Below are 23,169 nucleotides of genomic sequence, written 5' to 3'. Positions count from 1 at the left end.
GCTACGGGAACCATGTTATACTGATCTTTTTTTATTCCTATCCGTCAGATTATTCCCGGCATGCACCTTAATCGTAGAGTTGACCTACGCGTCCAACATGCGGTTCATGAAGTTCCAAGCGGCCCCTCATCACGTGACCGGGGAATCCATGGCGAGTCTTAGAGAGAGTACCAAGGTAGGGGATGGAGATTGTGACAATCGTTATACACTTAAAGGATGTTGATTAGCCATTCCTTTGTTTACATGTTACAGGTTATTCGTAATAAAACTTACAATTGATTAGAAGATCTTTGTTTCTCCCTTGGATTATCCGATGAAAATAGATGCTTTGTGTGACTCGGCATTGAACGGGAGCATAAAATAACAGAGCGATTGGCCTACTTCTTGATAACTTCTCAAGGGGGAAGAAATTACTAAACTAAAAGAAAAAACAATCTACTTACGGCCTCGAAAACCAAAGTCGTGTCTGGCGACACTTTTCGTTAATAATACTGAATTCCCTGCTTCTGTAAACGTGTCATTGAATAAGCCCAAACCTCTGGCTTGTGGTGAAGGCATTCTTGTATCTATGGCCATTCTTCTTTCTTGCATTAGCTTCGGAACGAGATGAGACGTTCATCATTGAGTTCATTTAATTCTCCTTTTCTGAATTCCATGGTTCGCGGAGTCTCAATTCCTCTTTTGATTGAAAAGTAAACCACAAAAAAACAGTATTTTTATAATGTCACAGTATTTTTGTAATGTGAAAACGACATTTGATTTTAAGTTCACCACGTGGCCCTGATTAAGCAAACGAGAGCGCTCGTTCGATTGTAGGCCGCACTAGCTATAAGGCATGGAATGATAAAAATGTTAACATATTTCAATCTCACCTATTCGCTCACCAAAAAAATTCTAAGTTTTAACCTTTTGCCTTTCTTGTTTTCAGCGCAAAATGAAGGAACGAAATAAGAACTCAAAAGATCACCTGAACTACATGTTTAGGGAGCCGTTCTCCGCGGGTTACGTATTCAGTATGAGTATGATCGATACCCTTCTCTATCAGGTCAGTATGACGTCACTAGATAACGTAACTTGTAACACATGGTGACGTACCCACCAGACTGTTATGACGTCACTAGATAACGTACTTTGTTACACGTGGTGACGTACCCACCAGACCAGTATGACGTCACTAGATGACGTGACTTATTACACGTGGTGACGTACCCACCACGATTCTGCTTTTTATTTCCAGACGTTTGTAAAAGATTATATGATAACACTGATTAGCCTATTACTTGGATGTGAACAGTCACCAGGCTCGGGATACCTGTGCTCGGTAAGACGTCATTGCAGAATGAAAACATCATTGCGCAATATATCGTTATTACATCGCGCTATTACATCAGAGCCCGCGTTCATAATGAAGGTCCCGTAAAGATTATACTAAGGTGGCATAATTGCGAAAAACGAAATGTGACCAACACAGAATTTACGTTGTCTTATAATTTAATTGCTGTTTAGCTGAAGATAACCGCTGACCATTTATGGCTGGGGACCTACGGGCGACTCTTCCAGAGGCTCTGTTCTACCACATGTGAGATCCCGATAGGCGTATATAGAACACAATGCGAGCTAGAGGTAAGCGAACGGGTTACCTGTGTAAGGGCCGTAAAGAAAACAATACATATGAAGAAAACGTGGTCGTTTTAGGGGTCTGGTACCGAGGAAACTTAGTTTCTGTTCAGGGACCTTCTCAACTAACTAAAGATGGTCACAGTAACTGTTTTTCTCTTCTGGTTAGAAGTCATAGAGTTTACGAAGCCCCTGGGGTACGCTCACCTTAAAAAAAAATTACAAGAGTCATGTAGATTTTCCAAATAAGGAATAAGTTAGTTTTCTTATATGGAAGTGACAGCGTTTGGCAAAAACGACAATTTTGGGCTCAATTTTCTTGATATGTGAGCCAGAGGTAAGCGAACGGGTTACCTGTGTAAAGCCCTACCAGATACCTAGAGTGCATAGGGACGTACATAACACAATGCGAGCCAGAGATAAAATGACGGGATACCTGTGTTAAGCCCAATGGGACTATTATTGATGTGTATAAAACTCAGAGCGAGTTATCCAGATAAAACCTATTGTGGGATACCTGTGTTGGTGCCCATAGCTCTTGGGGTTATAGATGACTATGCAAATCATTTACTCTATGTATGTACACGGTTCCGACGTTTTTTTCTCTCCATTTGCTAGCAATAGCCTCCAGTGTATTAGGAATGCCGAATAAATGTGATCTCTGTTTCCCGTCCTTAGGACTGCGAAGACGCGTGTCCGCGAGGGAATAAGATCGAGAAGCGCGATATCAATGACATTATCGGCAACCGGATGAAAATGTTAGGACTCAACGAGGGCCGTGAGTACCTATTAGGTTTTCTTGTTGTAATTGTTATTTTTTTGGTTTATTTGTTTTTTTGTAGAATTTTTTGAAGGTTAAAAGTATCAAAAAATGACAGCAATAGATACAGACACAACACAAAAAATACAAATAAAGTTGAGATGATGCTGGCGCTATAACGGACAGAAAATAAACCCAGAGTAGACCGAGTACTTGTTAGTACGTGAAAAGAAATGAATTTTTTCCCAGCCAGCAGTGGCTAGGCAATTTAGAACATGTAAAATTGCCCATATAACCGATAGCGACGATTTTTCCCAAGCATCCGTTCCAGCGCCCCAAAAAATATTCCTAGCACAACTAGTTCGACTCTACAAATTTGCTAGCAGAACCATTCGGGACGATTTTTCCCAGCAGCCGAGGGGTCTAACATGTTCCCACCTAGCAAAAAAAAAAAGGGGCTGCGGAATAGATATCCGTTTTTTGCCCTTGTTTACGGTCCAAAGAGTGTGCGTAATAGCAAGACTTCACCTTAAAAAGCGTGTGCCTTTATGAAAAGCCAGTCAGAAATCAGTTTTAACAAATCCCATGTTACATTGTTTTACCTCAGGCAAGACAAGGCTGCGGGCTTTCAGCTTTCCTTTGAAGGACGCTTTGGTAATAGAGGACTTGCGCTAAGAGATCACGTGACTGTTTGGGTGGCAAACTAGCGCGCGCTCAGGCTTTTAGCGGAAAAAATATCAGTAACAAAATCCTTTTTGTTACCTATTCGGTGCTTACCAAAAAAGCAAAAAAGCCGGAATTCTAATTTTTTTTTAAGAAAGGGTTTAGTTTAATTTAAGGATTTTATTTTTTCGTCGTTCTATGGTGCGCAGTCATTTCTTATTTTTTGCTTGATTATTTTGTCTCCTATTCTCGATACTCTGGAATTCGAATTAACATCTTTGTAATTTTATCCTCGTAGCTGAGTTGAAGAAGAAGGTTGGCACATCGTTTGTGGTTGTAAACCCAGCACCAGAGTTCGACCTTCAGGAAGGAGATGTGATGTGAGTAAATCATCCTGAGATCAGCTCAGCCTAGAACCAGATGATTGGGTTTCCTGTGGCCTGAGATCAGCCCAGCCTTGACCGCAATGCCATTATTGGGTTTCCTGTGGATGCTAAGAGTTGTGACGTCACGGAAAATTATTCCTAGTCCATGTTGTGGCTAACCACGGGAATCCAGAACAGAACACCAGAAGAACGCGCAATCTAAAATGAAATCTGGAGTTCCTTTAGTTACACCTAGATTGGTACAAACTGCCTGAAACACAAAAAAGCCTTAACAAGTTCTTGTCAAAAACACCATTTATACAACATATTACACCGGTCACATTATTAATCATTATTTTTCTTTTCTGCAGATATCTTATCAGACCAACCAACATGACGGGCTCCACGTCATCAGAAGAATCACGTGATACTGAGCTCCACCTACCGATAACACACAGGAATCCCAGCACTGCGCTATAAGGGTCACACACAGAAAGCCCAGCACTGCGCTGTAAGGGTCACACACAGGAAGCCCAGCATTGCGCTGTAAGGGTCACACACAGGAATCCCAGCACTGCGCTGTAAGGGTCACACACAGGAATCCCAGCACTGCGCTGTAAGGTTCACACACAGGAAGCCCAGCACTGCGCTGTAAGGGTCATACACAGGAAGCCCAGAACTGCGCTGAAAGGTTCACACACAGGAAGCCCAGCACTGCGCTGTAAGGGTCACACACAGGAATCCCAGCACTGCGCTGTAAGGGTCACACACAGGAATCCCAGCACTGCGCTGTAAGGGTCACACACAGGAATCCCAGCACTGCGCTGTAAGGGGCACACACAGGAAGCCCAGCACTGCGCTGTAAGGGTCACACACAGGAATCCCAGCACTGCGCTGTAAGGGTCACACACAGGAATCCCAGCACTGCGCTGTAAGGCTCACACACAGGAAGCCCAGCACTGCGCTATAAGGGTCACACACAGGAAGCCCAGCACTGCGCTGTAAGGCTCACACACAGGAAGCCCAAGGCTTGCTGATGAGAAGAAAGAGTGTCCAAAAGTGTAGCATTCTGATAGCGTCTCCTACACAAGGTGTTTACTTACAGAGTCTATACTTTGACATGGAAAATTCATGTCGTGCGCAACACTGCAGGAGTCCCAAGGGAACTCCACGTGATGGCATCCGTTCATTGTGTCACAAAACACTCTGATGCCCTATGGCTATGTGGTCAACACGTGATAATAGAATTCCACGTGATAACTACGTGGTTCAATTAGATCCTCACGTGAAGTCGTCCATTGTGTCACAAGACTCTTGATACTCTATGGCTATGTGATCGACACGTGATATGGTTTGAAAGCCATGTAATAACCACGTGGTTCTATTAGATCTCCACGTGACTACAGTCGTCCTGTGAGTCAGGGAGCACAATGAATGTACGCTGTGTGCGTGGTGCCGTTCTTCGGTCTGTCTGATGCACTAGAAAAAAAAACACGATAGAAAGTGGTAAAGCGTGCCGGGTATAGGATCAAAAGACATCTATTGCGCGCCAATACGAGAGTAACCCGGGAGTCAGGTTACAAATGCGATTACACTAATGCGATGAGCAGTGTTGTCGTAAACATGGTATTCACCTTCTGCGCAAAGGACGTACCTCCTCAGGAAGGAGAAACTTCCGGTATATATTGGACTCTTAAAGCCAGGATTAACAGGGATTAAGATCCCGCGAAAGAGCTGAGCTTTGCATTGACATGAATATGACTTTAGATGCAAGCAAGGCTTCTTATACGGTCAGCGTTGATTAACTCGTGTTGTTCGATGGTGTCGGCAGCGGTTGCTGTGGCTGGTACATGCGCTTTGTAACTATATGCATATGAAATGATGCGATTTTTAAAAGCATTTAAGAAACGGTTTTGTAAAAATAGATAAGCGTTGATGCAAACACGTTCAAAGATCCGATTATTTGAGCTATGCAGTGGTCTATAGCTCCAAGCTCTGATATAATATATCTAGTTTTTCGATGATATATTACCGCTCATTTAATGGGCAAGTCCTCATTTACCTCAGTACTTACTGCGTTTTTATTTTTGTAGTAAACGAGCCATTGTAGAGAGGAGAAAGGTAACCTAAATTTGTAGGAATGAAGCGATTTTACAGGTAGTAGCTAAATATTAAGTCCAGATTATCATACGTTTTCCACATGATATCTATGACTACGAACCCTTCCCCTCCTCTCTTAGTAAATCCTGGCCATTGCACCTGATACCTGATATATGATACATATCCAATAAGTAACGAGCATAAAATGCTCAGTGCTTAAAAATCCGTCCTCTTTATTAGAAGAGTTTATACAAACAAATAAAGATAAAAAAATGTACAGTTGAGATGTTTGTTGCGTTTGTGATATAGGGTCATGATTCTAAGGCATCTCGAATTCTTGGATTTTAGAGATTCGACTTCTCGTTCTCGGATCCCTAGCAAAGCAAGATCTCGTTTTATCGGATTTTCAAAATGCCCTCGCATTATCGGATTGATCATTCGCCTCCTACCAAATAAACGACACCCCCCCCCCCCCCCCCTCAGCTTAAATATTTATATTTAAAACGACCCTCTTAACCCCCCCCCCCCCCCCCCCCACACACACACACACACACCCTCCCATCCAGCTTAATTAAAATTAAATACATAGAAATTCTGGTAATATAAATCAATTGCAATTGCCTTCTTATCTGAGTTTGGCTTCTACTGGTTGAGACTTGCTCATTGTCAAGAAACGCTTGCAAACGCATGCTTTAATTTAACTTGATCGTTGATCGAGATTAGAACCCCACTGCACTTTGGTTTGTTATATCGTTATAGCTGGTAAATAACGCCCCTCTCTAATAAACGCCTCCTATCTATTGAACGCGCCCTCTCGGACCATCGAAACTTAATAAACGCCCCGGGCGTTTATTAAATCATTTAGGTAGCGCTTTAAGTGTTCATTAATAACCCGAGGGAGGGAGGGAGGGAGGGAGGGAAGACATGGGGGAGGCTCCGAAAATGTTTAACCACCCAAAGTGGGGACTTTTTTATGAGTTCACTGATATCCTGTGGGTCGTTAAACGGATACAGAAGCTAATTATTTTTTTACACTGAAAGGGGGTTATTAAAATCATCCCTCCCCCATCAAGTTAATTATATAACATTAATTGGTGCCTGTGAAGGCACCAATGCGACGCGCGTTAGCGTGGCCACCTTGACAGTTTAACAGTACGACGACGCGCGCTACCGTGGCCACCTTGACTGTTTTACAGTACGACGCGCGCTTGCGTGGCCGCCTTGACAGTTTAACAGTACGACGACGCGTGCTAACGTGGCCACCTTGACAGATTAACAGTACGACCACGCTACTGTGGCCGCGCTTGCGTGACTAATTTGTGTGATTTTCATTTTGAACATCGAAATATCATTTTTGAAGATAGAACTGTCCATAGATTACTTTATGCTTTGGTAATCAGTAATAAAAAGGATCCGTTTTTAATTTGGTGATTGCGTAGTTCAAACGTGAAAACTTACTGAAAGTCCAGGCGTGGAGCCACGAATTGCTAGGAGGAGGGATGCGCGGACAGATACCATGCAAAAATTTCAAGATAAACCATTTGATATTTGATGAGGGAAGTGGCTATATATTTAAGTTTTCCGTCAGTTTTGCTGCTTGATATTTTTTCCTGAAGGATGTGGCCAGTCTTTGCTTCCTCGATTATTTAAGGGCCTTGGGGGAATCAGCTACTCCCCCCTTAACCCTAGCTACTCTACGCGACTTTAAACCTGAGGTCAGTCCGTGCTAGAATGCTCTTCACTTTTCATGTTTCAATTTCTCGAGGTTCTAGTCATATTATATCCGCCTGGCGGATAATACCTTATGTCTTTAGTAAGCTGTGGGCTAGTACAGGGTACAGAGAGATTGATGATACAAATGCTGGGAATTTCCGCCTTAAAACAGATTAAAGCTTCAATGAACCCATTACGGTTCGAAGACCCTCTCGTGAAGCACGCAGGATTCAATCGATTCGCTCTTTCTCGAAGGAGGTAAAAAGACTAAAGTGTGTTTTGACAGACCCTTGTATTATGAGCGCACTGTGAGATTTCCATTAAAAAGGACTTTGGTGATGATGCGTGGAGTCACAGCGCTATTATCATTTCTTACTTTCTTAATGTCTTATTTTATGTCGCCTTTGGCAAAATATTAAAAATAATAATATCAGCTGCTCTTTGGCAAAAGCACACACCCAAATAGAGCAATAATTTAGAAACACATAGAAAAATAGTTGTAACATAATACTTTATTTCAGTCTTTATATGCTGATAGTAACTTGCTCAAGCTAGTGTTTCATATTTATCCTTAAAGCGGTCGTGAACTACCGAAAAATCATTCATACGGAATACTTCACGATATAACGACACTGTTTTAAAATAATCTTTACACATGGCTTTAAGAATTAATTAAGCCTGTGAGATAAAGTGGACTTGTAGGATTGGAATTGCGGGGGCGACGGGGAATTGTCACTTTTACACTCTCGTAAGGGGCAATATTTCGGCCAGTGAAAGAAAAAAAATAATCAACAGGAAACGCGTTTAGATAGCGAGCCGCAAAATATCTACGAAGCCGTATTTGCCCTTTGGTGTTCGTATTATTTTCGGAACAGCATAAACGACACGATACAAATGAAAACTCTATTCAAACAAAATAAATTTGATAATATCATTTTGCATAAAGTGTTTATAAATACAGCCAGATTGGTATCATTTTTCTCTAAAAACATTTTGATCAAATTGGCCGAAGAAATGAATGCAACGATAATCAATCGTATCACAAATATATCCTTACGAGATCGTTGATAAAATTGGGAATTTATTGATTTGCGCAATTGGTAGTTTTGACAGTTCAATTATTGGTACCACCCCTCCCCCTATTAAATGTGGTTGTAGGCGCGCAAGGCCAGCTGGGTTTGTGTTTCTTTTGTACTCGAGTTTGTTGTAAATGGCCGTACGTTACGGAGAAGCAACTTGAACGCCCGGAATATGGAATCACAATAATCTGAAATCTTCAAGGAATGGGTCAAAAGGGCTGTAAACTAACCCCCGAGGAAACTCGGGAGCTCCAGAAGTGCACTTATTGTACGTAAATAGGGGTTTTCTTGCTTATTTGAGCTGTCATTTGTGATTTTGTGCAGAATTGAAACCTTGTGGTGTTGAAGAAATATTTGCCTTGCTTATTTTTGTATGATTTGCTTTTTCTCTTCTTAAAACAGTTGATAAAAAAGAATTGCAGAAATGGTAAGTAAGGCTGTCAGATGTGTTAGTCATTTTCGGGAAAAATTTAGTATAAATTCCCTGGACAACTCCTGTATTCGCAAAACACTCTCTGTCAACAGAAGACTGGACGAACTGAGATCCTGTTTTAACATATTTTTTCTCTGTCAATAGGTACAAAGATTTCATGAAAGACTGTCCTTCAGGGGAATTAAGACAAGAGGCAAGTAGTAATTATAAATGCTGGCTTTTTGATATCCTAATATTCTTTTCCATAATGTCTACTTAAATTATAAGTGACCTGCCATCCTTCTTGGGAATTATTGAAATCTTTCAACTAAATTTGTGTGTTCTATGCACAAAGCTGGTGTTTTCCCTTTGCTAAAACAACTATTGATTGTTCGCAGCAGCATATTGTGGCTTATATCTATGAAATAATGCGTGAAGTGTCGAGATAATTGAACCGGTCTCGCTCTTCAAATCCTAATATTGATGTGGCAAAATGCAAACGAATCGATGGCTTTACGACGATCTCTTGTGGAAAATCAGAGCCGTTGTTTCTAATTTCTAATTTTAAAATAACAAACGATTCCACAGACCCAATCTTGACGGCAATACCTTTTTTTAGTTTTGATTTGAGTTCTGTCCAAATGTTGTCTATTTTGGTGTGCTTTGAAGAAAATTAATCCTTGTGTAATGCTAATTTACTTCAGTGTTTTTCCATTGTTGATTGTCTTGTAAAGGGTTTTTTGATGTTCATACCATAAAAACGAGGCGTTGTTTTTTAAAACCTCCAAAACAAAAACCTCGTAAAATTCACGAAGAGCAATTAAGAAGGGTGGATTTTCCTAAATCGCATTCTAGACGTGATCATGATTTTACCGCAAAAAATAAAACACAATTTGCGAAAATAAACCGCATTTTCCTGTTACATTTTGCATGAAATCGACTTGAATTCACAGCATGTTCAGCCGATGTCTCGGTAAATTATTTGAGTATTTATAGAATACTAGGATCTGTTTCGAAAAACAGCTGGACTGCTTCTCGCCCTGGATTACGTTTTAAAAGGTTGTTTCGCGGTTATATGCGTTTCAAGTACATTCGCCTAAGAGTGTAGGCTGGTCAAGTAAAATGCATTTAAACTAAACAGACGCAACACGGAGCCGATGGCGCTACACTCAATAATTTATTTGACATCTAAAAAATGTCATCGGTCGATCTTTTCGAAATGGTCGAATAGTTGCCAAGAAAGAGTTTACGTACCTAAAAAATGTTTTGGCGCATTCTTGCACCAAACAAGATGGCCCTATTATTTAGATTATTATCTATACAGTTCTGTTTTCGCCTTAAAACTAAGTTCACTCGTGATTAATACAATGTTCGTTAAAACCCTATTTTCATTATAATCCCTTTTTCTACTTCTCTGCAATTTTTACATTCACGGAATTCAGGTTGATTCGGAAAAAAATATTATGTACTACCCGCTTAAATTGTATTGTATTGCATTGTACATTATTTAAAACACGCATAAAACAAGCAGAGACCAAATGAATAAGTAATATCTTTACACAAACGAAATATGCAAATATTACTCGCAAACAACAACCCCCAAACATACGAGATAAGGGCCCTTATTAGCCGATTTGCCGATTAGTGATATATACGGGTGTGTGGTGTATAAAAGCTTTTTGTTAGTAAGGTCATTATACATTTACAGAGGTGATCATTAAAAGATGTGTTCCATATCTGGTAAGGGATCTTATTTTACTGATTCATGACAACTGTCTCGCATATCAGTAGGTTCGTGGTATTTAATAAGTAAAATCCAGCTACAAATTGTCAAGATTTCACGAAGGGAGCTGCTTGGAAATCTAGTTACGCCCGGTATATGGTTTGTGTTTGGCAACACGTCAACATCCACTTGAACGTTCTTCAGTATTTCATTCACAAGACAAGTTGATGCCGGAACATGTCATATTTTGAAGTATTTTAGCAAACTCAGCTGCTAGGAATAAACCATAATTGCATTTTACATATAAGTTTGTAAATCAGAATAATATGGTTATCCTGTTAGTAGCAGAAGTCAGAAATTGTATTATAGTTTTTGTGTTTGCTTTTTTTTAAATTCCTCTGTTCTATTGGTTTTTGCATACTATATACATTACATGAATTTTTAATACATTTGTCATTGACAGACATATAGGCAATTATTAACTTTGAATGATAATGATAAGATACTTTTATAGCATATAAAAGTATCTTTTATAGCATATAAAACATCATATAATCATCATGATCATAATCATTGTCAGCATTATTTCTAAATTATGATAATTATCATTATCACCATAAAGTAACAATACTTTGTTACTGTATATGTGGTAAATATAGTCAATCATTAATTTTCTGAGAAATGCTGCATTTTTGAATTAATCAAGATAGCATTGAGCAACAGCTTGTTGTTATTACACATGCAACACAGTAAAATGTAGACTTGCAGCCCCTTGTTTGTTGAAAGTCTGTGGGGACGAGGAAAACAAGGGAGCAAGTGCGCCAGGAGTGCCGAAGGCACGCCCAAAGCATTTGGTGTTTCTCCACTGCTGCGCAAACTTGTTCCTTCGGCATTCGCTCGCACCTTTCACGCTCAAGTCATTGTCGCGCGCACTCGCTCCCTCATTTTCCTTGTCCCCACAGACTTTCAAGCAGTCTTAGTAAAAGGCTGACATTGCAATTTTTTCAAGCAAAAACAATTCTTTATTATTAGAACCTTAAAGTTAAAAGCCAGGGGGACTCCCTTAAAAACAGACAATCCCAAAAGGCATGTGTGGTCAACAGCAATTTGTACCCCTAAGAGATTACAGTTGATTGGGTGTGGTTGAAGCAATTTTTAACCCTAAGAGATAGCACTACCTTTAATTACTGATGGATGTATTAAGTAACTTTACTGTCAAATAAGTTTTAGCGTTTAAGGGCACCATTAGCGTTCAACCCCCTAAGGGACAGCAGAATTGGAAGATTCTTTGAACACACCACCTCCCCCCCCTTTCCCCTCCCTAAGGGATAACAATTCATAGAATTTTATACCCTGAAGAAAGGACAATTACCCCACCCACTCCCCCAAACCATGCTAGAAAGATGAAATTTCATCTGTGCATGAAAATAAGAACATCCATGTTATGTACAAGAGCTAACACATCTTGTTAAGATGATTCCAAGGTTTTTGATAAGATTTGTCAAACTTTGCAAATTTCCATGGACCATTTCATGTCACTTCTTAATTAACTTCCAACTCTCCATTTTTTGCAATTTTGAAATTAAGGAGTTTCATTTGAATTTGTTTGTTTATCCATGTTTAATCATTTGAACAGGAATTCCAGAAGATATACCAACAGTTTTTCCCATTTGGTGATCCAACCAAGTTTGCTGCTTTTGTCTTCAAAGTTTTTGATAGAAATGAAGTAAGTAAATCATCTTGTTTTAATTGAAACTGTATGTATTATATTTTATTTTATTTTCTTCCATTATTCATTAGCTTATAGTTCTTTTTCTACACTAGATGTAATCTCTTAATGGTTCACTTTAAATATCTACTTTCCCACCTTTTTTTGCCTCAATTTCCACTCCTTAGTAGGGCTAATGCTTTAGTTTGTAACTAGTTCTCACTTTTAAATAATGTCTGTACTTTTGAGAGTTGGGATTGTATATGGGTGTATCTGTATATGCAGTTATGCCTGGTACCAGGGGAGCCTGGGCGTAGTAGTTGGTACAGCATTGCTCTATGTTGCCTGTGTCTCTCATCACTGACTTCCATAGTCGATTCATGATTCTGACAAGGATTGACTTTGATTTCATGTTTTCCTCTCTTTACAAAAACCAATAAGCTGTGTCCCGTGGTCAGGACATATAGTGGCTTATGCTCTTGAATCACCCACATTTTGTCCACGCCCTTTTAATTCAGCATTCCAGCTGCCCGGTGTTAGCTTCTCAAATTGAAGAAGGGCTGGTGTTAGCTTCTTAAATTGAAGAAGGGCTGGTGTTAGCTTCTTAAATTTATTAAATTAGTTGTGTCCACAGCCAAAGCCATTTTGAGTTCAAATTACAAAGCTTACTCTAAAGCTCTTTGTTCTTGCTTCATTAAATATTTGTTCCTTTTCCAGGATGGCTGTATCAGTTTCAAGGAATTTATCACAGCTCTTTCAATAACGTCCAGGGGAAGCTTAGATGAAAAGTTAGAATGTGAGTATTTGACCAGAAGATCTAAAGGTCTGAAGATCTAAGGCTTCTTCCTGGTCCACGCCCTCTTGGGGGATATGGGTGGTGGGGACAGATTGCTACTGTTTTATAAAAACAACTAAAAACTATATATACCTATACTTCAAAAATATAAACCTATATATACCTTTATTTTAAAAAAATGTTGTTAGCCCAAACAACAAAGGTGATTGGAAAATGACAGTTCTACAACCGAAAGGAACCATAATAGCACAGGTGGTCCAAGGTTACTGGCACTGGTTCTATAAAGAAATATAAGAGGGAAATCTAATGATGACAAAAAATATTGTAAAGGATAAAACAACAGAGCTTTTAATATCATGTCTTTCTTATTTGTCCAGATAGAATGCACAGGGATTTTGAAGCTCACTATGTGTTGTTAACATTAAAAAAAATTAAGGAAAAAGACTGGTGACTCGATCAACCAACTTCCAACATGCAACCAATTTAATTACGGATAACACTAAATAGTAATAAAATAAATCATTTCTCCTGGTATCTATTGATATATTTAAGATTTCTTTTTAGGGTATTTTTTTAATTTACAATACCAATGGGGTATCCCAATCCCAAGAGTCCATGTGTTACATTCAAGAAACAATGAACTGTTCCAACATAAATAAATTGTTCATCCATTCTGCATGGATTGAAAACGGATTTATTTGCCTGATTAGAAAAATTCTAAAAGTTATCATGGTGCCTTTATCTGTAGGGGCTTTCTCATTATATGACCTTGATAAGAATGGTTATATCACACGAGACGAGATGCTAAGCATTGTACAGGCTATCTACTGCATGGTGGTATGTATATGTTGATTATTTTTTCATTGTGGCATGGTTATGATTCTGATTTATTTTAAGAGCGTTTATGGCCGGCTGTATTTTCTGCCCTCTCTCAAACTGCCATTAAAAAAAAAAAAAAACAATTACATGCTCTAGTCAAACAAATCAGTGCCTCATTTAGAGTGGCTTTAAAGACTGAAAATTGTTTTCCCAAGAAGGTTATCCTAGTAAATGATATATGGATATCTTTCTTTACCTTGTCCCATACGTGTTTTGTCAATGAGGTTATTACATGCACATTTTGAAAAGAGCTTAATTATTTTGCTTTGTTCACCAGGGTAACATTATTGATCTCCCACGGGACGAGGACACTCCTGAGAAAAGAGTGGATAAAATTTTCAAACAAATGGACAAGGTTCGTACACACAACTGTGTGCATGAAAATGTTCATATGCAATGGTTATAGAAAGTGTGTGTGCATGTGGTGGGATTGGAAGGGGTGTGTGCATGTGATGGTATTGCAAGGGGTGTGTGCATGTGGAGGTATTGCAAGGGGTGTGTGCATGTGGTGGGATTGGAAGGGGTGTGTGCATGTTGTGGTATTGGAAGGGGTGTGTGCATGTGGTGGTATTGCAAGGGGTGTGTGCATGTGGTGGGATTGGAAGGGGTGTGTGCATGTTGTGGTATTGGAAGGGGTGTGTGCATGTTGTGGTATTGCAAGGGGTGTGTGCATGTGGTGGTATTGGAAGGGGTGTGTGCATGTGGAGGTATTGCAAGGGGTGTGTGCATGTGGTGGGATTGGAAGGGGTGTGTGCATGTTGTGGTATTGGAAGGGGTGTGTGCATGTGGAAGTATTGCAAGGGGTGTGTGTATGTGGTGGGATTGGAAGGGGTGTGTGCATGTTGTGGTATTGGAAGGGGTGTGTGCATGTGGAGGTATTGCAAGGGGTGTGTGCATGTGGTGGGATTGGAAGGGGTGTGTGCATGTTGTGGTATTGGAAGGGGTGTGTGCATGTGGAAGTATTGCAAGGGGTGTGTGCATGTGGTGGGATTGGAAGGGGTGTGTGCATGTTGTGGTATTGGAAGGGGTGTGTGCATGTGGTGGTATTGCAAGGGGTGTGTGCATGTGGTGGGATTGGAAGGGGTGTGTGCATGTTGTGGTATTGGAAGGGGTGTGTGCATGTTGTGGTATTGCAAGGGGTGTGTGCATGTGGTGGTATTGGAAGTGGTGTGTGCATGTGGAAGTATTGCAAGGGGTGTGTGCATGTGGTGGGATTGGAAGGGGTGTGTGCATGTTGTGGTATTGGAAGTGGTGTGTGCATGTGGTGGTATTGGAAGTGGTGTGTGCATGTGGAGGTATTGGAAGTGGTGTGTGCATGTGGTGGTATTGGAAGTGGTGTGTGCATGTTGAGGTATTGCAAGGGGTGTGTGCATGTTGTGGTATTGGAAGGGGTGTGTGCATGTGGTGGTATTGCAAGGGGTGTGTGCATGTGGAGGTATTGGAAGGGGTGTGTGTATGTGGAGGTATTGGAAGGGGTGTGTGCATGTGGAAGTATTGGAAGGGGTGTGTGTATGTGGAGGTATTGGAAGGGGTGTGTGTATGTGGAGGTATTGGAAGGGGTGTGTGCATGTGGAGGTATTGGAAGGGGTGTGTGTATGTTGTGGTATTGGAAGGGGTGTGTGCATGTTGTGGTATTGGAAGGGGTGTGTGCATGTTGTGGGATTGGAAGGGGTGTGTGCATGTGGAGGTATTGGAAGTGGTGTGTGCATGTGGTGGTATTGGAAGTGGTGTGTGTATGTTGTGGTATTGGAAGGGGTGTGTGCATGTTGTGGTATTGGAAGGGGTGTGTGCATGTGGTGGTATTGCAAGGGGTGTGTGCATGTGGAGGTATTGGAAGGGGTGTGTGCATGTTGTGGTATTGGAAGGGGTGTGTGCATGTGGTGGTATTGCAAGGGGTGTGTGCATGTGGAGGTATTGGAAGGGGTGTGTGTATGTTGTGGTATTGGAAGGGGTGTGTGCATGTTGTGGTATTGGAAGGGGTGTGTGCATGTTGTGGGATTGGAAGGGGTGTGTGCATGTGGAGGTATTGGAAGTGGTGTGTGCATGTTGTGGTATTGGAAGGGGTGTGTGTATGTTGTGGTATTGGAAGGGGTGTGTGCATGTTGTGGTATTGGAAGGGGTGTGTGCATGTGGTGGTATTGGAAGTGGTGTGTGCATGTGGAGGTATTGGAAGTGGTGTGTGCATGTGGTGGTATTGGAAGTGGTGTGTGCATGTTGAGGTATTGCAAGGGGTGTGTGCATGTTGTGGTATTGGAAGGGGTGTGTGCATGTGGTGGTATTGCAAGGGGTGTGTGCATGTGGAGGTATTGGAAGGGGTGTGTGTATGTTGTGGTATTGGAAGTGGTGTGTGCATGTGGAGGTATTGGAAGTGGTGTGTGCATGTGGAGGTATTGGGAGTGGTGTGTGCATGTGGGGGTATTGCAAGGGGTGTGTGCATGTGGAGGTATTGCAAGGGGTGTGTGCATGTTGTGGTATTGGAAGGGGTGTGTGCATGTTGTGGGATTGGAAGGAGTGTGTGCATGTGGAGGTATTGGAAGTGGTGTGTGCATGTGGTGGTATTGGAAGTGGTGTGTGCATGTTGAGGTATTGCAAGGGGTGTGTGCATGTTGTGGTATTGGAAGGGGTGTGTGCATGTGGTGGTATTGCAAGGGGTGTGTGCATGTGGAGGTATTGGAAGGGGTGTGTGCATGTGGTGGTATTGGAAGTGGTGTGGGCATGTGGAGGTATTGGAAGTGGTGTGTGCATGTGGTGGTATTGGAAGTGGTGTGTGTATGTTGTGGTATTGGAAGGGGTGTGTGCATGTTGTGGTATTGGAAGGGGTGTGTGCATGTTGTGGTATTGGAAGTGGTGTGTGCATGTGGTGGTATTGGAAGTGGTGTGTGTATGTTGTGGTATTGGAAGGGGTGTGTGCATGTTGTGGTATTGGAAGGGGTGTGTGCATGTTGTGGTATTGGAAGGGGTGTGTGCATGTGGAGGTATTGGAAGGGGTGTGTGTATGTTGTGGTATTGGAAGTGGTGTGTGCATGTGGTGGTATTGGAAGTGGTGTGTGTATGTTGTGGTATTGGAAGGGGTGTGTGCATGTTGTGGTATTGGAAGGGGTGTGTGCATGTTGTGGTATTGGAAGTGGTGTGTGCATGTGGTGGTATTGGAAGTGGTGTGTGTATGTTGTGGTATTGGAAGGGGTGTGTGCATGTTGTGGTATTGGAAGGGGTGTGTGCATGTGGAGGTATTGGAAGGGGTGTGTGCATGTGGTGGTATTGGAAGTGGTGTGGGCATGTGGAGGTATTGGAAGTGGTGTGTGCATGTGGTGGTATTGGAAGTGGTGTGTGTATGTTGTGGTATTGGAAGGGGTGTGTGCATGTTGTGGTATTGGAAGGGGTGTGTGCATGTTGTGGGATTGGAAGGGGTGTGTGCATGTGGAGGTATTTGAAGGGGTGTGTAGATGCTTAGATGTTTGAAGGGGTGTGTGCATGTGGAGGTATTGGAAGTGGTGTGTGCATGTGGAGGTATTTGAAGGGGTGTGTAGATGCTTAGATGTTTGAAGGGGTGTGTGCATGTGGAGGTATTGGAAGTGGTGTGTGCATGTGGTGGTATTGGAAGTGGTGTGTGCATGTTGAGGTATTGCAAGGGGTGTGTGCATGTTGTGGTATTGGAAGGGGTGTGTGCATGTGGTGGTATTGCAAGGGGTGTGTGCATGTGGAGGTATTGGAAGGGGTGTGTGCATGTTGTGGTATTGGAAGGGGTGTGTGCATGTTGTGGTATTGGAAGTGGTGTGTGCATGTGGTGGTATTGGAAGTGGTGTGTGTATGTTGTGGTATTGGAAGGGGTGTGTGCATGTTGTGGTATTGGAAGGGGTGTGTGCATGTGGAGGTATTGGAAGGGGTGTGTGCATGTGGTGGTATTGGAAGTGGTGTGGGCATGTGGAGGTATTGGAAGTGGTGTGTGCATGTGGTGGTATTGGAAGTGGTGTGTGTATGTTGTGGTATTGGAAGGGGTGTGTGCATGTTGTGGTATTGGAAGGGGTGTGTGCATGTTGTGGGATTGGAAGGGGTGTGTGCATGTGGAGGTATTTGAAGGGGTGTGTAGATGCTTAGATGTTTGAAGGGGTGTGTGCATGTGGAGGTATTGGAAGTGGTGTGTGCATGTGGAGGTATTTGAAGGGGTGTGTAGATGCTTAGATGTTTGAAGGGGTGTGTGCATGTGGAGGTATTGGAAGTGGTGTGTGCATGTGGTGGTATTGGAAGTGGTGTGTGCATGTTGAGGTATTGCAAGGGGTGTGTGCATGTTGTGGTATTGGAAGGGGTGTGTGCATGTGGTGGTATTGCAAGGGGTGTGTGCATGTGGAGGTATTGGAAGGGGTGTGTGTATGTTGTGGTATTGGAAGTGGTGTGTGCATGTGGAGGTATTGGAAGTGGTGTGTGCATGTGGAGGTATTGGGAGTGGTGTGTGCATGTGGGGGTATTGCAAGGGGTGTGTGCATGTGGAGGTATTGCAAGGGGTGTGTGCATGTTGTGGTATTGGAAGGGGTGTGTGCATGTTGTGGGATTGGAAGGAGTGTGTGCATGTGGTGGTATTGCAAGGGGTGTGTGCATGTGGTGGTATTGCAAGGGGTGTGTGCATGGGGAGGTATTGGAAGGGGTGTGTGCATGTGGAGGTATTGGAAGGGGTGTGTGCATGTGGTGGTATTGCAAGGGGTGTGTGCATGTGGTGGCATTGCAAGGGGTGTGTGCATGTGGAGGTATTGCAAGGGGTGTGTGCATGTGGAGGTATTGGGAGTGGTGTGTGCATGTGGGGGTATTGCAAGGGGTGTGTGCATGTGGAGGTATTGCAAGGGGTGTGTGCATGTTGTGGTATTGGAAGTGGTGTGTGCATGTGGAGGTATTGCAAGGGGTGTGTGCATGTGGAGGTATTGGAAGTGGTGTGTGCATGTGGTGGTATTGCAAGGGGTGTGTGCATGTGGAGGTATTGGGAGTGGTGTGTGCATGTGGAGGTATTGGAAGTGGTGTGTGCATGTGGTGGTATTGCAAGGGGTGTGTGCATGTGGAGGTATTGGGAGTGGTGTGTGCATGTGGGGGTATTGCAAGGGGTGTGTGCATGTGGAGGTATTGCAAGGGGTGTGTGCATGTTGTGGTATTGGAAGGGGTGTGTGCATGTTGTGGGATTGGAAGGAGTGTGTGCATGTGGTGGTATTGCAAGGGGTGTGTGCATGTGGTGGTATTGCAAGGGGTGTGTGCATGGGGAGGTATTGGAAGGGGTGTGTGCATGTGGAGGTATTGGAAGGGGTGTGTGCATGTGGTGGTATTGCAAGGGGTGTGTGCATGTGGTGGCATTGCAAGGGGTGTGTGCATGTGGAGGTATTGCAAGGGGTGTGTGCATGTGGAGGTATTGGAAGTGGTGTGTGCATGTGGTGGTATTGCAAGGGGTGTGTGCATGTGGAGGTATTGGGAGTGGTGTGTGCATGTGGGGGTATTGCAAGGGGTGTGTGCATGTGGAGGTATTGCAAGGGGTGTGTGCATGTTGTGGTATTGGAAGGGGTGTGTGCATGTTGTGGGATTGGAAGGAGTGTGTGCATGTGGTGGTATTGCAAGGGGTGTGTGCATGTGGTGGTATTGCAAGGGGTGTGTGCATGGGGAGGTATTGGAAGGGGTGTGTGCATGTGGAGGTATTGGAAGGGGTGTGTGCATGTGGTGGTATTGCAAGGGGTGTGTGCATGTGGTGGCATTGCAAGGGGTGTGTGCATGTGGAGGTATTGCAAGGGGTGTGTGCATGTGGAGGTATTGGAAGTGGTGTGTGCATGTGGTGGTATTGCAAGGGGTGTGTGCATGTGGAGGTATTGGGAGTGGTGTGTGCATGTGGAGGTATTGGAAGGGGTGTGTGCATGTGGAGGTGTTGCAAGGGGTGTGTGCATGTGGTGGTGTTGCAAGGGGTGTGTGCATGTGGAGGTATTGGAAGTGGTGTGTGCATGTGGTGGTATTGCAAGGAGTGTGTGCATGTGGAGGTATTGCAAGGGGTGTGTGCATGTGGAGGTATTGGGAGTGGTGTGTGCATGTGGAGGTATTGGAAGTGGTGTGTGCATGTGGAGGTATTTGGAGTGGTGTGTGCATGTGGAGGTATTGGAAGGGGTGTGTGCATGTGGAGGTATTGGAAGGGGTGTGTGCATGTGGAGGTATTGAAAGGGGTGTGTGCATGTGGTGGTATTGCAAGGGGTGTGTGCATGTGGTGGTATTGCAAGGGGTGTGTGTATGTGGAGGTATTGGAAGTGGTGTGTGCATGTGGAAGTATTGGAAGTGGTGTGTGCATGTGGAGGTATTGGAAGTGGTGTGTGCATGTGGAGGTATTGGGAGTGGTGTGTGCATGTTGAGGTATTGGAAGGGGTGTGTGCATGTGGAGGTATTGGAAGGAGTGTGTGCATGTGGAGGTATTGGAAGGGGTGTGTGCATGTGGAGGTATTGGAAGGGGTGTGTGCATGTGGAGGTATTGGAAGGGGTGTGTGCATGTGGAGGTATTGGAAGGGGTGTGTGCATGTGGTGGTATTGCAAGGGGTGTGTGCATGTGGAGGTATTGGAAGTGGTGTGTGCATGTGGAGGCATTGGAAGTGGTGTGTGCATGTGGAGGTATCGGAAGTGGTGTGTGCATGTGGAGGTATTGGGAGTGGTGTGTGCATGTGGAGGTATTGGAAGGGGTGTGTGCATGTGGAGGTATTGGTAGGGGTGTGTGTGCATTTGAAAGTATTTGATTGTATTTGTCCATTTCAGAATGAAGACGGCCGTTTAACAATGGAAGAATTTCGCGAAGGCTCAAAATGCGACCCTTGGATCGTTCAAGCGCTTGCTATAGATCTCCCACAAGAGCAAGACCAAGCACTGGAATAGCACAGATTGTGCCGAACGCCACCGCCATGCTCTAGTAACCCTTCTGGCACCGTGTCACCGCACCAGGACGACTTTTATTTGGGGTCTTAGGGTTGCATGCCGTCCTAAGAATAATTATCAAGAAGATAACTCCTATACTTTAAAGGACTCCTTCTAGTTCATTTGTGAATGATCGAATATGCATCATGCGAAAGGGTTTATGGCGGGTACGTACCTACAAGAGTAACCTCGCTTGAACTCAAAACCCTACTTGAAAGAAAAGACACTAGGAACGCATGTATATATGGTTTATCGCGCCAGCTGAAAGTTCTTGTGGCGGCGCATGTTGAAAAGAAATTTAGTTCCAATAAATTAGAGAGTCAGTGTAGATGGGTAGATTTTTTTTTATTGAAAGACATCTTATTATATACTTTAGGTTTATATATGCCGTGTGGCAATTGGGTTACGTTAGTAAACAGGGAAAATATACTTTCAGCTAGAAGCGGGAAATCTGTGCGAGGATCCTGGACTAAATATTTATGTTACGTAACTTATTCCATTATTTATTCGTAGGCAAGCATTTTAGCTCACAAATATTACAGACTTTTCTCTTAGCTATGAGTATTTGATTTTCCATGAGATATGTCAGGCGACACGCAACACCAAAGTCAGGGGACAGCCAAGCCCATGATCAGGGGAAACGCAACCCCATAATCAGGGGACACGCTACCCCATAATTAGGGGACACGCAACCCCATAATCAGGGATACGCAACCCCATAATCAGGGGACACGCAACCCCATAATCAGGGACACGCAAGCCCATAATCAGGGACACACAACCCCATAATCAGGGGACACGCAAGCCCATAATCAGGGACACGCAACCCCATAATCAGGGGACACGCAACCCCATAATCAGGGACACGCAACCCCATAATCAGGGACACGCAACCCCATAATCAGGGACACGCAGCCCCATAATCAGGGGACACGCAAGCCCATAATCAGGGGACACACAACCCCATTATCAAGGGACACGCAACCCCATGATTAGGGGACACGCAACCCCATAATAAGGGGACACGCAACCCCATAATCAAGGGACAAAGCAACCCCATAATCAGGGGACAAGCAACCCCATAATCAGGGACACGCAAGCCCATGATCAGGGACACGCAAGCCCATAATCAGGGGACACGCAACCCCATAATCAGGGGACACGCAACCCCATAATCAGGGACACGCAACCCCATAATCAGGGACACGCAGCCCCATAATCAGGGGACACGCAAGCCCATAATCAGGGGACACACAACCCCATTATCAAGGGACACGCAACCCCATGATTAGGGGACACGCAACCCCATAATAAGGGGACACGCAACCCCATAATCAAGGGACAAAGCAACCCCATAATCAGGGGACAAGCAACCCCATAATCAGGGACACGCAAGCCCATGATCAGGGACACGCAAGCCCATAATCAGGGGACACGCAACCCCATAATCAGGGGACACGCAAGCCCATTATCAGGGGACACGCAACCCCATAATTAGGGGACACGCAACCCCATAATCAGGGGACATGCAAGCCCATAATCATGGGACACGCAACCCCATAATCAGGGGACACGCAACCCCATAATCAGGGGACCCGCAACCCCATAATCAGGGGACACGCAAGCCCATAATCAAGCGACACGCAAGTCCATAATCAGGGGACACGCAACCCCATAATCAGGGGACACTCAACCCCATAATCAGGGGACACGCAACCCCATAATCAGGGGACACGCAACCCCATAATCAGGGACACGCAACCCCATAATCAGGGGACACGCAACCCCATAATCAGGGACACACAACCCCATAATCAGGGGACACGCAACCCCATAATCTGGGACACGCAACCCCATAATCAGGGACACGCAACCCCATAATCAGGGACACAACCCCATAATCAAGGGACACGCAAGCCCATAATCAGGGGACACGCAAGCCCATAATCAGGGACACGCAACCCCATAATCAGGGGACACGCAACCCCATAATCAGGGACACGCAACCCCATAATCAGGGACACGCAACCCCATAATCAGGGACACAACCCCATAATCAGGGACACGCAACCCCATAATCAGGGACACGCAACCCCATAATCAGGGACACAACCCCATAATCAAGGGACACGCAAGCCCATAATCAGGGGACACGCAAGCCCATAATCAGGGACACGCAACCCCATAATCAGGGGACACGCAAGCCCATAATCATGGACACGCAACCCCATAATTAGGGACACGCAACCCCATAATCAGGGACACGCAAGCCCATAATCAGGGACACGCAAGCCCATAATCAGGGACACGCAACCCCATAATCAAGGGACAAAGCAACCCCATAATCAGGGGACACGCAACCCCATAATCAGGGAAACGCAAGCCCATAATCAGGGACACGCAACCCCATAATCAGGGGACACGCAACCCCATAATCAGGGG

At 43.8% G+C, this 23,169-nt stretch overlaps 2 protein-coding genes across 9 annotated transcripts in view; both read left to right on the top strand.

Moving 5' to 3' along the window:
- The window catches only part of LOC5503898 (potassium channel subfamily T member 1), a 30,010-nt gene extending 24,228 nt beyond the window's left edge, over window positions 1-5,782 (top strand). For all 8 annotated transcript variants that reach the window (XM_032372150.2, XM_032372148.2, XM_048731285.1 and 5 more), the window contains 7 exons: window positions 49-175; window positions 929-1,045; window positions 1,238-1,321; window positions 1,507-1,623; window positions 2,296-2,395; window positions 3,339-3,420; window positions 3,777-5,782. In XM_032372150.2, coding sequence (XP_032228041.1) covers window positions 49-175; window positions 929-1,045; window positions 1,238-1,321; window positions 1,507-1,623; window positions 2,296-2,395; window positions 3,339-3,420; window positions 3,777-3,885 — 736 coding nt within the window. In that variant the 3' untranslated portion in view covers window positions 3,886-5,782. The remainder of the gene's footprint in view (window positions 1-48; window positions 176-928; window positions 1,046-1,237; window positions 1,322-1,506; window positions 1,624-2,295; window positions 2,396-3,338; window positions 3,421-3,776) is intronic.
- A 2,611-nt stretch (window positions 5,783-8,393) lies between these two features.
- Window positions 8,394-21,281, top strand: LOC5503903 (neuronal calcium sensor 1). Its single transcript, XM_032372160.2, has 8 exons — window positions 8,394-8,565; window positions 8,700-8,724; window positions 8,875-8,923; window positions 12,069-12,158; window positions 12,858-12,936; window positions 13,685-13,773; window positions 14,093-14,170; window positions 20,572-21,281. The coding sequence occupies exons 1-8, from the start codon at window positions 8,502-8,504 to the stop codon at window positions 20,686-20,688; spliced, it is 591 nt and encodes a 196-aa protein (XP_032228051.1). The 5' UTR covers window positions 8,394-8,501; the 3' UTR covers window positions 20,689-21,281.
- The last annotated feature ends 1,888 nt before the right edge of the window (window positions 21,282-23,169 follow it).

This window comes from Nematostella vectensis, chromosome 8 (genome assembly GCF_932526225.1).
Source record: "Nematostella vectensis chromosome 8, jaNemVect1.1, whole genome shotgun sequence".
Taxonomy (NCBI): Eukaryota; Metazoa; Cnidaria; class Anthozoa; order Actiniaria; family Edwardsiidae; genus Nematostella; species Nematostella vectensis.
The sequence above is the reverse complement of the archived record's forward strand: the minus strand, read 5'-3'. Positions and strand labels throughout refer to the sequence as shown.

Excerpts from the sequence above, each read along its gene's own strand:
- LOC5503903 (XM_032372160.2), top strand. The coding sequence starts at position 8,502 with ATGGGTCAAAAGGGCTGTAAACTAACCCCCGAGGAAACTCGGGAGCTC. Across the intron at positions 12,159-12,857 it reads AAGTTTTTGATAGAAATGAA|GATGGCTGTATCAGTTTCAA; the intron begins GTAAGTAAATCA and ends TTCCTTTTCCAG. Across the intron at positions 14,171-20,571 it reads TTTTCAAACAAATGGACAAG|AATGAAGACGGCCGTTTAAC; the intron begins GTTCGTACACAC and ends TGTCCATTTCAG.